A 15,941-nucleotide genomic window follows, 5' to 3' on the forward strand; every position below is an offset into this window, starting at 1 on the left:
GATTTTCTTTGGATGAGTCTGTCATACAAATCACAGAAGCTGAGTCCATCATCAACCAGAGCAGATATAATGAATCTGATGGTGGATGAACTTGGTCATCAGTCTGTGGAGGTGACCAGAGAAGTTTTCATGCACATGAACAGAACTGATCTGGTGCAGAAGTTACCAGAGAGCAGCTCAGCATCCAGAGGTAAGACCAACATGCATGAGTGTAAACTCTGTGTCATCAACAGGTTTTTGTGTTGGTGGTGTCATGGTGGTGCAGTGGTTAGCACTGTGTCCTCACAGCATGAAGGTTGTGTGTTTGAGCCTCCTGGTTGGCTGGAACCTTTCTGTGTGGAGTTTGCATGTTCTCCCTGTGCCTGCATGCTTTTCCTCAGAGTGCTCTGGTTTCCAGTCCAAACACATGCTTGTTGGCTTTATTGCTGGTTCTAAATTAAATGTGGGTGTGAAAGGTTGTCTGTCTGTTTAAAACCTGAGGTGGACAGGTGTACCCTCTCTCATTATCACAGCTGGGAACCCCCAGTTACTTTGGTTGGACAGGATGGAGGGTTTCTTTGTTGGGTTCTTATGTCATTTTATTTAGTTTCACATGATTTTCTCTTTTAAATCATCTGTGTCGTCTGAAGGCTGATTCTACTTGGATGTGTGATGATGTTTGAATCCTCAGAGTTGATGGTAAATGTCTTTCCTCCTCAGAGAAACACTCTGTGGATGAACATGGAGCTGCACTGTTGAAGAGAGTGAGTGTGACTTTAACTCAGCTTTTACAAAAAAATAGTTTTTAGTATTGATAGAAATGAAATAATGTTTTCTTATGAAACTTGAAGTTTTGCAGTTCATAAAGAGAGTGAAGTAAATATCAAAACCGCCAGCTGTCTCTTCAGTGATTATTCTAAAACATATAAATATTCATGAAGACATCTTTTTTTAATTAATATTTGATATTTCTACTACAGTTTCTCTGGAAATTAAATAAAAATAAATCTTTAAATTGTCCAACAGAGATATTATACAGTAACTTAATACATTGTTTTGGTTTTACAGGAAAAAGAACAGGAAGCTGTCAGACAGATTCTCTTGGAAACACTGAATGAATTTAGTCAAAAGGATCTAAAGAAATTTATTCTGTTGCTGCCGTTCACGTGCTTTAAGATGAGCCTGCCACAAATGGAGAGTTACTGGTGTCAAAACAGAACAGAAGACCTTGTGAATCTGATGGTGGATAAACTTGGTCATCAGTCTGTGGAGGTGACCATGGAGGTTTTAACAGACATGAACAGACCTGATCTGATGCTGAGGCTGTCAGAGAGCAGCTCAGGTGAGACCAAACAAAGTTTAATAAACAGATTTTCATAATTTACAATAAACTTGTTTAAACAACTTCTAATCAACAAACATTAAAATAAACAGGAAACACAACAGACGTCCAAAAGTAACTTTGCATAAATGATCAGAGCTGAATCCAACCTTTCTCTCTGTCTCTGTCTTGTTCTGACATCACTGGTGAGAATATTTGGATTCATCAGCTTTTGATCATCTTAGACGTCACTCAGCTGCACGTCCTGCTGAACATGTTGTTCTGATGTTGAAGCAGCACTGCACAGCATAAAGTGATCAAACAGCAAACATGTGGACAGTTAGAGGATGATTTTATATGTCAGCATAACATCATTCATTTGAATTCTTTGTGTCTCAACAAGGACGAAAAACTGAAAGAAGTTCAGAGCTTGAAGGTTGTCAGAGCCTGACGGTAATCCCTTCCATTCATCCATTTATTGCTAAAGTTTCTTTCTTTATAAACATGTGTACTTATTGACTAAAGAGACTGTCCTCTGCAGCAGGACTGCAGTGATTGGACTAATCTTGAACCTGAGGTGAACAGTACAGATGCAGACGAGGCTCCAACTTACAGGTAAATCAACTTCCTGAATGCTGCAGCACAGCAAACTGGAACTACAGGAAACAGTTCAGCTTTGGATTTATTCCCAGAGGAAATTCTTCATTTTGCATCCGATTCACACGACTACTCTCTGTGTTTCCATTCACTCTGTTGTTCCTTCATGAGTGTGTATTTAATTCCTGTTTCAGCCTTCAGTCTGCAGCAGGACACTTTGAATGCAGAGTCTCGGGCTTGCGCTGGGTCTGTAAGGGAAAGACCAGCTTTCAGTACCAGTTTAGATCTTGGGAGGGACACATGGAGAGGATGGAGAGCAGACAATACATGCCTGCAGGTCCTCTGATGGACATCACAGTCACTGCTGGGAAGTTAAATGAAGTTCACCTGCCACACTGGATCTGCATCGGTAAGAGGACATGAAGGAAGACTTTCAGATGTTTGACATTTCTGACAGTGAGCGCACAAACTGTTATAAACTGTTCTTCTCACCATGTTTGTGTTGTTGTGTTCTCCTGCAGATGACATCCCTGACATATTGGACACGTTTGCAGTCGTCCACATAGATGACTGTGGAGATGTTGTGGAAAAAGTGTCTGAGGTCACACCAACACATGTCAAGTTAACTGAACCACATTTCTCTCTAATAGCGACCCTGATACGTTTATTCTTTCCTTTGAAAATCAGCTGTTACACGTTGATGTACTATAAACCCAACACATCATTTCTTAAACTCCACGTCTATCCAATCCGACAGGATCCTGCTCTGGAACAGGTAACTGAAGAGATTCAATGTATTAGGATCAGTGCAGGCAAAGAAAGTCACAGTACGATTGCTTTTATATTTTATACTAGACAAGGTGAAAAATATTATCTGGGCACACTGACCATTATTTTTAAATATGACATCATACTGACTGCAAACTCAATGATAAAAGTGTAATAAGTTAAAATGATCATTATCCTAACAGTTCGTCATGAATTTATTTTGCGATTTTAAATCCAAACTGAATCTTCAGCTGCTGATGACTGATATCATCTGATAACAGGGAATAGACAAGGAAGAATCCTCAGATGGATACAAAAGAATCAAAAAACCACACCCAGACAAGTACCTGCAACCTGAGCGTACTTTCAGCCTCAGAGCCGACATGGAAACAGCAGAAATTCAACCACAGGTACAGTTTGTAAAAAGCTCTGCTGAGGAGATCTAGCCCCTCATTGTATGTGTGGATAAACCTCTACTCAAACATTTCAGTCATGTCCGAAGCTTGTTTTTAAGAACGCTTTCTGCTGTTCTTACATTATTATGGTAAATGGCCTGCATTTGTATAGCGCTTTACTTAGTCCCTAAGGACCCCAAAGCGCTTTACACTACATTCAGTCATTCACACACACATTCACACACTGGCAATGGCAGCTACATTGTAGCCACAGCCGCCCTGGGGCGCACTGACAGAGGCGAGGCTGCCGGACACTGGCGCCACCGGGCCCTCTGACCACCACCAGTAGGCAAACATGGGGTTAGTATCTCGCCCAAGGATATTTGGCATGCAGTCAGGAGGCAGCCTGGGATCGAGCCACCGACCTTCTGATTAGTGGCTGACCTGCTCTGGCACCTGAGCTATTACCACGTTATCACCACAATCTTCAAACACTTTTAGAACCAAAGCATGTATTTTTAACCCACTAAACCATGAAAATTGTTTAGTGGGTTAAAAGCTGCACAAAATATGTATTTTACATACATCTATCCATGCTTTTTCTTCTACTTATCTGGGGCCGGGTCAGAAGGGCAGCAGTGTGATGAACAGTGATGAGCTTTCTGGAATATGAAATAACTGGATAGCTTCAGCAACACATCACGTACAGAGTCAGTGATGAATACAAATGTAAAAAGGACGAGCAGACAGATTGTAATTCACTCTGCACAGAAACAATATGGACGTGTTTGTTGAGCTGTTTGAAATATTGCAAACCTTTGAACATCACGTTTGAAATTACTCTCTGTGTGTGTGTGTGTGTGTGTGTGTGTGTGTGTGTGTGTGTCCCCCACAGGAGTTAACCTTCAGATATAACAGGATAAACTTCTATGAAGTGTTCATTGAGAATCCAGACAGAAAACTCAGGCTTACACTCCTGCACTCAAATAATGATGAACCAGTCTGGACATGTGATGTTCATCAAGGTTAGTTATTCTGTTAAATAATACAATGTACACAAAGTGTAATGGAAAACTTTCATCCTTTTATTTGACGACTGCAAATTGAAGAGCAACAGCAATGTGAACGTGTTGTTTCTCTGCTATTTCATAATCTTTGGTCCCTGAATGCAGCACATCAAACAACAATATCAAACACTCATATTTTGATTTTCCTTTAATTCCAGATGACTATCCCATGTCTGGTTATGTTGAAGGTAAGAAAATACACTTAAAGAGTATTCAAACTAATTCTTTGCTTTCACTCATAACATAAAATGTGTTGCTGTAGCTTTAACTCGTAGAGTTAAGTCGAATGCTGTTTAACATAATAGTTTGTACTGTGTTGGTCCTGCTAAAACATTCCTGGCATCAGTGACTGTTCAGTTTAGAAGCTCGTCTGTAATGACAAACAGACTTTTCAGACACTGAGTGAATTAAACAGATCAGCAGTGAGTCATTTAAAACTAAGAAGAGTGAGTTAAGGGCAAATGTGTCTATATTAGACAATTTGATCTGTTTCTTTGTTTGTAATGAAAATTAATTAAATTGGTGCATTTAACACACAATTAAAAAAATGTCTTTACAGCTTCAGGAGCTTCAAGGGGAGCATCTGGTGTCAGTACTTCAGGTAATGGTAACATATATCAACTCTGCTGTTTTCTTCTTAAAGGATTTTGTTGCAGTTGTTGACAAGAGGACCCAAGTGTAGACACTGCACAGTAAGCAGGCGCACTCAGAGAGCACAACTCCCCCTAAGAGCAAGGGCTGTACTAAAAGTTTGATGTTTATGATGTTTTTGTCACAACATGATGACATCAGCCTGTTTTTATTAAACATATCTACCTCAGCTGGCTGTTACTACAACATGCTGATGTCAGCATTGTTAATATGGAAATCTAGTCTAGTTTATTAACCTTTTTGTGTTAAAGAGCTCAAACGAAGAAAGTGTTGATGTTCCACAATGACTAATATGTTGCTTTAAATTTTTGAGATGATTAAATAGAAACTAAAGCTTTTTCCTATATCGTGGGACCCTGACCTGTGACCTTTGACCTTGAGATATTACATACTAAGATGGTGTATTTAATTATCTTCACCCATGTGATTGGAGCAGAATTGGCTGAAAACTTTGGCTTCTATAAGCTGTCAAAACTTTATGGCATCATTGTGAACTGAAAAAATACAAAGTGTGCTGTACATCCCTTACCATGCCCTCTCATATGACCTATTACTGGATATGTTGTTTTTTTACGTGATTATGGTTTGACCTTGACCTTCATTGTTGGCGCCCAAGATCAAAGTTGACAATAAAGGTCCAGGTTAAAAGCTTAGTTAGCATATTGTTGTGAATTTTGACAATCCATAAAAAACACAAGGGGGGAAAACAAGGCAGGAGAACAAACACATAAACTGACACAGAGAGGGCAACGACACAAGGAGTAACTACTAAATAATCAAGGAACTAAACAGGGTAGAAACTAAAAACAGGATAACTAGGCACCATAGGACAGCGGTCCCCAACCCCCGGGCCTCGGACCCGGCTCAGGTGTGAAATGTCTGGTTTTCAGGATTTTATCGGTTTTCAGCGTTATTTTGTTATCGTTTTTATCGTTAACTCTGTTTTCCTGGGTCTTTTCACGTGTGTTATGAATAAATTTTTTTTTTTGGTACCGGTACTAGTTTTATTTTGTTGTATTTATCCGCGACACCTTAAAGGCCGGTCCGTGAAAATATTGTCGGGCATAAACCGGTCCGTGGCGCAAAAAAGGTTGGGGACCGCTGCCATAGAACACTAAGTGAACTTGAACACAAACCATAATACAAAATGACAAAAACACAGGAAAACTCAAAATGCTGGGTCAAATGACCCAGGATCGTGACAGCTGATGCTGTTAGGTATCAGCTTGTGATAAGAAACAAAAATGGCACCATTTATTACAGAAAGGTTTTAGAAAAGAGCTCCATAGAACAGAAGTATGGTTTACTTGGAGAGGAAAGGATGCTGGTTTACTTGGAGAGGAAAGGATGCTGGTTTGATTCCAGTCAGAGGCACAAATCCCCCTTTGTGTTATGTCAGGAAGGGTATCGGCTGTAAAACTGCCAAATCAAACATCTGCAGTGACCCCGTATGGCAGGGCGCAGTTGAACGTAGCTTATTCCAGATTTCAAAACATATTTTTCAACATTATTCTGAAATTGCATTGAAATGGTCTGAAACCAAATCTCAGACATGACGGCTACACCTGTTTAATCAGATGACACAGCTCATTATTAAACTCTGATGCATCAAACAATGACATCAAGCGTCCATATTCCAATTTTTCTTACATTAAACGTGTCATCCAGTTTCTGGCCACGTTGCAGGTTAGAGAATTACATATATTACATATATAGAATAAGTATTTATGTTGTGTTAGAGCTGAGATGACCCCTTATACAGGAGATACTGGACTGGTTTAAAGGTTTGGGGTCTGTTTTACTGTAGAGTATTACCCTAGTAGTAATCACCAGAAATCAGTTTAAGCTGCTGGTGGGGAGACTCGCCTCCCTGTAACTGCCTTTGTCTGTATCTCTTTCTTGGCTCTTGACGGAGGCAGTCGCACTTTCTCTTTTTATCATTCACCATCCTCTGGTGAATAATAATCGAACAGGACCGCCTACCATGTGTTTCTCTTCAGGTTTAAATCGTTTGGATGTTTGGAGGCTCGCAGTGACGAAATAATAACTCGACTAAAATGCGTTAAAGCAAAAGTAACGAGCCGGTTTAGAAAATGTAAGAAGTAGAAAGTACAGATATTTGTTTATAAAGGCAGGGAGTAAACGTAAAAAGTAGTCAGAAAAAATAAGACTCGGGTAAAATACATTTGTATTTTTACTTCGTTACTTCTCACCTTTGTGCCCGAGGCCTTGAAACTGCCAAGCAGATGCACTCTCATGCAGCTCCTCATTTCCTGATAATAAAAGAGAAGACTGCAACATTAACTAGATACAATAATCTTTAAATGTCTGGATGAAAAAAGGAAAGATGTCATTTATGTTCTTTTTAAATAGTCGACCAAAAGGAACGAATGTGTTTTTAACATTTAATGAATTTTAATTATGAAATAAATGTGATTTTTTAAAAGCATTTTGTTATGAAAGCTGAGAATAAAGTGAATAAAAACTTCAGATGATAAACAACCCTTAACTTTTTTTTTTAAATTTCTTTCCTTTTCTTTCTCCAGACAAGCACTTTGTGGACAAACACAGAGTCCAGCTGACCAACAGAGTGAGCAACATCGCACCCATTTTGGATGAGCTCCTAGACAATGAAGTTATCGACCAAGAAACTTATACCAGAATTAGAGCTCTGTCTACCACTCAGGACAAGATGAGGGAGCTCTACATTGGTCCCCTGCAAGCTGCAGCCTGCAAAAAGATCTTCTATGACATCCTTTTGAAAAATGAGAAATTTCTCGTTAAAGAGCTCAGTGAAAAGGATTAAATGTGTTGAAAAAACAGTTTTTAGACCAAATATAGATCTACCGATATCTACCAGAACATAACATGATTACATTAAAAAGGTTTAGATGCCTTTTCTTTGTGGGGGTTTTATTTTACACTTACATTTTTGTAAAAACTGTTCTGTGTGTTGCATTTGCTCCTCAGTGGCTCCTTTAATTGATCCATTTTACAGGAAAAACTATGGATATTTGAAAGTTTTATATTAAAAAATGTAAATGTTATATATGTTAAAAATGAATCAGCGATGTCATCAGCCATGTTTTTATCCAAACACGTTCTCATCCCAAAACGTAACATATATGTGACAAATCGTCGCTATGTTACTCGTTCCCAGGCGTGAGAGCGGGTTGAAATTGATAAATGTAAGGTGATGGTTAATGCTAGGGTTAGGGCCGCGAAGAGAATAAAAAGGGGAGTGCTTCAATTAAGAATCCTGAGCGTTCATAAGGACGCAGAGGGGTACCTTTCTCATTACTATGAATCCTCGGGGCTGTGAAGCTGTGAATGAGTTTTATCCATAAATCATCCAAAGCCTCATTAATCTCTTTTTCAATGTCATCATCTTATTGTAACTTGAAACATAGTGACAAAGATTTACTGTCCTTTAAAAAAAAAATAAACCAAAATTAAAGTCATGTTTTTCTTGTTCATTTTGATGATTAATTAAAACGTTTTATAATTTAATCTTTGAAATAAAATCTTCATTTTTATCAAATGATTTATTCAAATAATAATGCAGTGTACATTATGGAGGGACGGGGGAGGCAGAAAATCAGAATATTCATTCAAAAAAAATATATAGTGGTAAAACACTGGGAACAATTTCTGCACAAGATTTTAAATGATGTTTTGCATTTGTTGTCCAGATATGCGGACATCCCATTTTGGGTTGTCTCGATCACACTACTAAATTTTGCTCTACAAGGGCCTGATATCCACTTACGGGGACGTTATACTGCCACTGTTCTATCGAAATCTAAAACGAATGTGCTCATATGTGAATATCAGGCCATTGTAGAGCAAAATTAGGTAAAAAGATAATTCTTTGTTTTCACATTCGTCACGTCCCAATCAAGCGCTCGGGTCTTAGGAAGTTTTCAAAGTGGCTAAACAAACACTTTCAACTCCTTAATCAACTTAATCTGTGAAGATTTGAGCATCAAACTTCACCCAAAGAACCTAAAAAACGAAACACTGAATGAATCACTCTGGCACAACATATGGTCTGAAATCATCTGCTTCTGGACTGCAGAGAAAACGTGAAAAAGGCGCGCGTAATGTTAAAAAAAAGAGGAAGTAGAAGGGAAGAGGTCACAGACTTTACCGCGGAGGAGGCGCTTCGGTGGTTCTGGAGATCCTGAAACAAATCGACAGCAGCGCAGAGGTAAGAATCTGCGATTAGTTTCATATTTTAAACCCAACACAAACCGCTGCGCTAGCTCGGTGCCAGGGTTTGAAGACTGAGTGTTAGATTATTGTATCGTACGGAGCGAAACCTAATAATGAGCAACTACTGGAAGGACCGCTGACGTATCCGCACATCTGTACAACAAATAAAGTTTAAAACGGAAGCAAAACTGTTTAAAAAAAAAAGTCTGTCTGAAGGGGGGAACATTTTCTCAGCTATTCTCACAGTTGTAATCAGCACATTGGTTACTAGGGCAGCGTGCTGTTTTTATTAGCAATGTTTTATTAGCAATAGATCGAATAAAATAAAGAAAAGATAAGATAACCTAATCCTGAAATGAGCTTATCTATGTATGTCCAGTGGAGCCAAATATTAATAACCTAAAGAAGAGCCATGATTTAGTTGGTTTTAATGTTTTCTGGTGCATCAGCCCATCGTTTATTGTTTTCAACCAACTGGAAACAAATAAGGTGCACAGTTTTAAAACTGAGCAGCCCTTCATCCTGTGGACAGAAGGAAGTTGTTTATATTCTATCAGTGTAAAACATCATCATCATCAGTATTAATCAATAGTTTTTCCCCTCTGCTTGTTCCAGCTGCAGCATCTGGTGGATGTACAATGGCAGACGGTAGGTGCAGCATGAAGTCCTCTCCCTGTAACTGATCCTGACTCAAACTATAACTTAGCCTGAGGTCAAGAGTAATGAAAAAAAAAAAAAAAAAAATATAGATGTGTGCACTGTGAGGCACAGAAATGAAAACAAGTTGTAGCGACTTCCACAGTCGCTAGAGGCCGGGGATGAAGCCTGCCTATTTGCCTGACGCGCTGTCAACTTTACGCAATAATGCGAGAGGTGGAATTGTTTGCTTGTTTATTAAAGTGCTTTGAGAGTTTACAGAGTAATGTCATCGGCTCCTGATTCAGACTCTTACAACGTCACAGGCTCTAATATAACGAAGCGAAACATGTTGTGCAGCGGTCAACAAAAACTACGGCTACCCAGCCCTCCTCTCTGTCAAAATCAAAACCAGTGAATGACAGACTGACAACGCCCATCTATGTCACCGCTAGCACCCACGTGACTCCCATAACAACCAAACAAATAAAAACCCAGTGATCATCAAAATTCAATACATTCAATTATGGCTGCTACACAAGTCTTTGAGACTTTGGTGACGTGCTTTGTGGTGTTCCTGCAGTCTAAAAAGAAGTATCATTTTAGCCAGCTCCTGATTTTAAAGAGTCTGCTCTCAGCTGTTTGGTCTCCAAAATCAATGAAATGCAGCCAGATGCTGCTCCTTTTCCATTTTTGCTTGTTTCTTCACTTTTCTGTGGTGCTCTGAGTACCTGGTCCGTACCACTACACTCGCTGTTCGCCCCGTTCCTTTATTCACATAACTGTCTGATCCTTATCTGTCCCTGCATGCCATTGGTCACACGGTGTGCCCATCAAAGCTGCTGGTTGCATGGATTCTCGGCAGGGCTGAGTGGTTGAGGCTGAAGAGTCGGCTTTTGTCATTTGCTACAAAGAATGAGCTCTTTGTGTCGGCTCGTTTGTGAATGACACATCACTAAACCCTAAGTTCGGCTGTGGTGCTGCAGCATGAGGACAGAAATCACTTAAAAATAAATCATAATAATTTCTCTTGTGAGCACAGGTGGCTTCTGTGTAAAGGTTATGATCAGCTGACCGACGCTGCTACTATTTGTGGATTTAGCCAACTGAACTCAGCAGGCTTATAAGCAGATGTTCCATGAGCTGTGATGGCTGATTTCCAATTCAATTCAATCAGTTCAGTTCAATTTTATTTATATGGCACTGAATCAACGATTGCCTCAGTGTTCTTTAGTACGAAGAATGAAGCTGCTGTTAAGGTGGAATTCAGTATCATTACCTTAAATTTAATTTGGTGTTTGCTGCCCTTGATGTAACCTTGACCATGAGCACCACAGTCTGTTCTGCACAACCCAAAAACAACAACCAAAGCAACCATTCCCAAAGTCAGGAGTGCTGCTGCTAAAAACCCAGGACAGGTCTGGGCTGAGACAAAAATCTGTGGGGGCTCATCATGATGGGTCTGTCTGTCTAAAAAAACCTGGACCCCCCATGGCTGACAACCAAGATCACGTGAAGTACCCTCTGAAAGTCGGCTAAAAGATGTGAATGAAGCATCCAGCAGCGAGTGAAACCAGCTCACTAGATTCTCTGTAATAAAAGAGGAAACTGCAACATTAACTTGACTCTTGGAAATTCAGGAAACACAATAATGTTTCAATGTCTGGATGAAAAAAGTGAAAGACATAATTTATGTTCTATTTTTAACATTTAATTAATTTTAATTATGAAATAAGTGTGATTTTTTTTAAAGCATTTTGTTATGAAAGCTGAGAATAAAGCTAATAAAATTTTCACATGATAAACAACTGTAAACTTTTATTGTATTTCTTTCCTTTTTTCCTCCAGGAAAGCATTTTGTGGACAAACACAGAGTCCAGCTGATCCAGAGAGTGAGCAACATCGCACCCATTTTGGATGAGCTCCAAGACAAAGAAGTTATCGACCAAGAACAATATGACAAAATTAGAGCTCTGCCTACCTCTCAGGACAGGATGAGGGAGCTCTACAGTGGTCCCCTGAAAGCCAGTGCAGCCTGCAAAGACATCTTCTATGAAAGCCTTTTGGCCTTTTGTTTCTGATGTAAACATAAGAAATATCAGACTCTTTGTTTTATGCTTTAATATCATAGTGGGCGGATTTAAAACACTGGTTATAATTTGGACCTGGTGACATCATACAGGCTACGAACGTTTACTCTGTTGTTAATAATTATTCCAGAATAAATGCACTTAAAAAAATAAACTTTAACTTTTTATTTTATTTATTTTATATTTTGCTCTCCATAAAAATATATCCTGTCAAAATTATGCAAAGTAGAAATATGAACATGCTGCCAAAAAACCCAGAAAAAATAAATGAAAGCAAACACAAGGTTGGAGCCGCATGTAGACGAGCAAAGTGCGCCGACTTTGTTCAACATTACTCGGCAACAGGGAAAGTGAGGCAGGTTGCACTGGTGCATTTGTGACAGCTTCACTTGAAATGCCTCCACCGCATCATACATGCCATGTCCATGAACTGACAGGTTTCCTTGCTGAGCTCAAACTCTGTTGAGAACTTTTCCCCAACTCAGCCAGCGGACCTCTGTATGATGAGGAATGTTGGCAAACTCTGAATCTATTTCCCACATAAAAGACTGAAATTGACGCTGATTTAAACCTTTAGCTCAGATCAAATTTACGGTCTGTGTTACGGTGATCATTACATGCTCCATTTTTAGGACTTTACCACACAGCCTTTCCTGGTGTGTGATGCAGTGATGTGCTGTTAACTCACCGTACAGTTCTCCTGCATCTTTACTAGATCCTACATCCTGCACAACACCAGCGCTCCATCTGTTGTCCCAGGGCAGTTTCATGTCGGTTACACTTTGAAATACCTTTTCAAACATGTCTTTTCCTGTCGTTGTCCCGTGCATTGATTTAATGTTCAATATTTACACTCCACGGATGAAGATGGTCAGCTGTGCAATGTCCATCATGTCTGTACTTTCATCCACAGCAAGAGAGTATGCAATGAAGGTTTTGCTTCTTTCACACAACTGTGTTCTTAAATCAGTGGCCATCTCACCAACCCGATCAGCAATCGTATTTCTGCTCAGGCTCACATTTGCCAAGATCTGCGTTTTGTCTGGACACAAGACGTCGCACAGCTTCATCATGCAGCTCTTCAGAAACTCTCCCTCGGTAAATGGCCGGGCTGATTTGTCTCCTCTGCTACAATAGAACTTGCTTTCACAACAGCTTCAGCTTCGTCTGCTGAATTGGTAAATGGCCTGTATTTGTAAAGCGCTTTACTAGTCCCTGAGGACCCCATATCACCGGGGCATGCATAACAATAATAATAAATCTATATAAAATGATCTTGCGGGCCATAAAATGTTATTCCACAACTTAGACAGCCCCATTACTCACACTCACACATACATATAGGGCTGTGGGGGTGGACACACTATACAGCGTCCAGCCTCACCTCTGGCGCCACCTCTGAATTTTAAATGCATGTAAACATTGAGGGTTCTCAAGAGGGGCCGTGCTGACACTCGCTGCTCTCTGGCAGGAAGCCATGCCCTGCCATGTTTTAAAAGCACTTTAGAACAGGACACAGCAACACTACACATGAGCGGGTGGAGGGAGGTTTGGGGTCTTCGTACACCTCTGGTGGGCCTGGGGCTCTGGTAACAGGTTTGAACGTAGGAGCGTTAGGATTTAAAACGCCCAAACGCCCCTGCTCTCGTTCTAAATACGAATTCATTCCATCAGATTTACCATTAACCGCACTTGAGACTCGGGACATTTCAGAAACTTTTAAAACATTCACCTCTGCTGCTGAAGCTGCTATTTCAGTTTCTAAGTCAAGCAGCTCCTTTCTTTTCTTAAGCTGTGTTTCTTGTTCTTCCAAAGCATGCTTTTCTTTCAACAACCTCTGTCGAACAAGAAGGGCAGCCATGTCAGCTTCTGCCATTATGCGTGCTGACAAGGCAGATGAAACCATTGAGCCACTGAGTGATGATTTACTTTTCCTACAACTTCTGCTTGCAACATTAGAGACGCTATCACTTGGATTAACATCATCTATCGCAGCACCTTTACCAACATTCCCGGTGTGCCTAGAAGCACCAGAACCATTTCCAGCAGGTAATACATCAGAAGACTCAACACCAGGTGGATTTAAATGTGGCAAATCAAGCTCAGACACCTGATTTTTGCTCTGAGGGTTTCCCTTTGCATCACGAAGCCATTTCTTTATCTCTTCCACAAACTCAGTATTATGTGCTTTCACACTTATAAACCAAGCAGTTTGTTTCTCTTGCTCTTCTTGAGGAAGCAAAGGAAGCAAGGTTTCATGCAGACGAGTTGCCTCATTAAGCAACACAGACAAATTCTCTAACTGAGCCTGAACAGTGGAAACATTATCCTCAGATTGCTTTAACTCTTTAATAATTTTTACGACCTTTTTAATTTTATTAATCTTAGTATGACGTTCTGTTTGCAGCCTTTCAATCTGATTCTCCAAAGCCTTAGCAGTCGATTTCGGCTGTCTTTTCTTTCCATCCACATCACCACATTGTATTAATTGGTGTGTCTCCATTTTTCTTCAAAACATTACAAAATCCAAACGCTGAACTGCACCTATGCCACACAGCCTCATCCCAACACATCAACTTGATGACATTCCCTTCAATCAACCTTGGACACACACAATTAACAGGAGCAATATCCCCCTCTATCTGCCTATTAAACCTAACTAACTCAACCTAGTCTTCTGTACATACTAGCGGTGGGTATTTATGTACCTCCATACCGTCAGCTGTGAGGAAGACAAACTGTCTTAAACACAAACTGCGGCGGTACTCCCAAGCCAATGGCTTCAGCCGCCTGATGCACAATAACTAGAAAGCAAATCAGTACAACGCCTTGTGCAGCTGTACTGCTGAAACCTAACAGGGGAATAAGACTCCTGAAAGAAATCTGTATTGTGTAGCCAAAGGCTTAATCTAAAAGCTGCGTGGACAAAGGCAACAGCAAACCATAAGACTCTCACCAACAAAACTCATCTATATATAAACAATCCAATAAAACCTATAAACTTTTCTGTTGACAATTTGTTGTGGCTCTTCCAACTATGGCCGTGGCAGGCTAAACATGAGGATACAGATGACGCGCAACAATAAAAGCATAAAATACACTTCTGTACCATTTGCTTCTTTTATTCCACATGCAGCTGTCCAATATACAAATCAGCACGTGGGATTAACCAGAGGTGTGGACTCGAGTCACATGACTTGGACTCGAGTCAGACTCGAGTCATTAATTTTATGACTTTAGACTTGACTTGAAAAAATGTTCTAAGACTTGTGACTTGACTTGGACTTTTACACCAATGACTTGGGACTTGAATTGGACTTTAACCGGTTTACTTGAAAAGACTTGATATTTTACCCCAAATATAAAATTTAACATGCATATTATATAGAGATTGAAAATGTGACGTCATTCACGGGTAGAACCGCAAAGGATTCTGGGAACTCGTGGCAAGAGGTACTAGCGCACACAGACTTTCAATTGAAATCAGTTATACAGCGATAAAAAGAAACACAAAAATGTCAAGAAGCTGTTGTATTATTACTGCAATAGCCGGTCGCATGACAGCCACGGGAAGCCGACGGGTAAAGAGATCGGTTGTTATCGGATTACGTCGTTGAAGAGAAATTGTTCGAGCCATGTTTCCGAAGTAACAAAGACGCGACGGATGGCCTGGATTGCAGCCATTCAAAGACCAAATATAACGTCCCAGAACCCTCCAGCTCACAGGTTAGTCTGCTCCAAGCATTTCCACACAGGTCAGTCTGCTGTTGTAGTTAATGCGTCATTTTTCTTAACATAATTGGTGATATAGGTTACAAGCAAGTCTGGCGCTGAACAGAAATTGTCGCGCTATGCTCCTTTGTTTATTGTGCATAAATAGTGAATTGTCCTGACACAATATTGCGTTTCGCTTCTGTTATTATGGTACATTGACAAAACATATACTTTTTTCACAGGATAAAACAGGTTTTTTGTATCACTAATTGCCCAGTACAATTACAGCATACAATATTATTGTCACTGCTACATTTCTGTGATGGGTACCAGAAATTATTTCCACTACTAATTAATTACCGTTGAGCTCAAAGGTCCTATTAATAAACGGTTAAGGAATGTAAATTTATGACGACGATTTGTGAGACTGGTAAACTTATGATATGTACGATGGTCTTTCGTTCTACACTGTGCGTTTCAAGGTCCTGCACCCATCTGTCGGTAAACT

At 40.0% G+C, this 15,941-nt stretch overlaps 2 protein-coding genes and 1 long non-coding RNA gene across 7 annotated transcripts; 1 reads left to right on the forward strand and 2 right to left on the reverse strand.

Moving 5' to 3' along the window:
- The first annotated feature begins 46 nt into the window (after window positions 1-46).
- LOC113031663 (caspase recruitment domain-containing protein 8-like) lies at window positions 47-4,939 on the forward strand. 3 transcript variants are annotated; one of them, XM_026183951.1, is made up of 11 exons: window positions 47-190; window positions 700-743; window positions 1,048-1,321; window positions 1,704-1,753; window positions 1,845-1,915; window positions 2,092-2,306; window positions 2,419-2,672; window positions 2,947-3,075; window positions 3,956-4,085; window positions 4,286-4,315; window positions 4,687-4,939. In XM_026183951.1, exons 1-11 carry the CDS (start codon window positions 70-72, stop codon window positions 4,788-4,790), a joined length of 1,422 nt encoding a protein of 473 aa, XP_026039736.1. In that variant the 5' UTR covers window positions 47-69; the 3' UTR covers window positions 4,791-4,939. The 3 variants fall into 3 exon arrangements, with proteins under 3 accessions (XP_026039736.1, XP_026039735.1, XP_026039737.1); XM_026183950.1 differs by having other exon boundaries at window positions 1,842-1,915; window positions 4,687-4,937; XM_026183952.1 differs by lacking the exons at window positions 2,947-3,075; window positions 3,956-4,085; window positions 4,286-4,315; window positions 4,687-4,939 and having other exon boundaries at window positions 1,842-1,915; window positions 2,419-2,498; window positions 2,585-2,666.
- LOC113031669 (uncharacterized) lies at window positions 1,292-2,092 on the reverse strand. The gene is made up of 2 exons (XR_003273763.1): window positions 1,914-2,092; window positions 1,292-1,599 (listed from the first exon to the last, which is right to left on the reverse strand). It is a non-coding gene; the product is annotated as an uncharacterized LOC113031669 (long non-coding RNA).
- On the reverse strand, window positions 2,232-14,655 carry LOC113031665 (uncharacterized). 3 transcript variants are annotated; one of them, XR_003273762.1, is made up of 4 exons: window positions 11,611-11,856; window positions 6,992-7,051; window positions 2,390-2,467; window positions 2,232-2,298 (listed from the first exon to the last, which is right to left on the reverse strand). XR_003273762.1 is itself a non-coding variant. In XM_026183955.1 (4 exons), exon 1 carries the CDS (start codon window positions 14,220-14,222, stop codon window positions 13,212-13,214), a length of 1,011 nt encoding a protein of 336 aa, XP_026039740.1. In that variant the 5' UTR covers window positions 14,223-14,655; the 3' UTR covers window positions 2,232-2,298; window positions 2,390-2,467; window positions 6,992-7,051; window positions 12,408-13,211. The 3 variants fall into 3 exon arrangements, 2 of the variants coding, with proteins under 2 accessions (XP_026039740.1, XP_026039741.1); XM_026183955.1 differs by lacking the exon at window positions 11,611-11,856 and adding an exon at window positions 12,408-14,655; XM_026183956.1 differs by lacking the exons at window positions 2,232-2,298; window positions 2,390-2,467; window positions 11,611-11,856 and adding exons at window positions 3,645-3,722; window positions 12,408-14,655.
- Between the last annotated feature and the right edge of the window lie 1,286 nt (window positions 14,656-15,941).

The sequence above is a fragment of the Astatotilapia calliptera genome, chromosome 11, assembly GCF_900246225.1.
Source record: "Astatotilapia calliptera chromosome 11, fAstCal1.2, whole genome shotgun sequence".
Lineage (NCBI taxonomy): Eukaryota > Metazoa > Chordata > Actinopteri > Cichliformes > Cichlidae > Astatotilapia > Astatotilapia calliptera.

Excerpts from the sequence above, each read along its gene's own strand:
- LOC113031665 (XM_026183955.1), bottom strand. The coding sequence starts at position 14,222 with ATGGAGACACACCAATTAATACAATGTGGTGATGTGGATGGAAAGAAA.
- LOC113031663 (XM_026183950.1), top strand. The coding sequence starts at position 70 with ATGAATCTGATGGTGGATGAACTTGGTCATCAGTCTGTGGAGGTGACC. Across the intron at positions 2,673-2,946 it reads AGGATCCTGCTCTGGAACAG|GGAATAGACAAGGAAGAATC; the intron begins GTAACTGAAGAG and ends ATCTGATAACAG. Across the intron at positions 4,086-4,285 it reads GACATGTGATGTTCATCAAG|ATGACTATCCCATGTCTGGT; the intron begins GTTAGTTATTCT and ends CTTTAATTCCAG.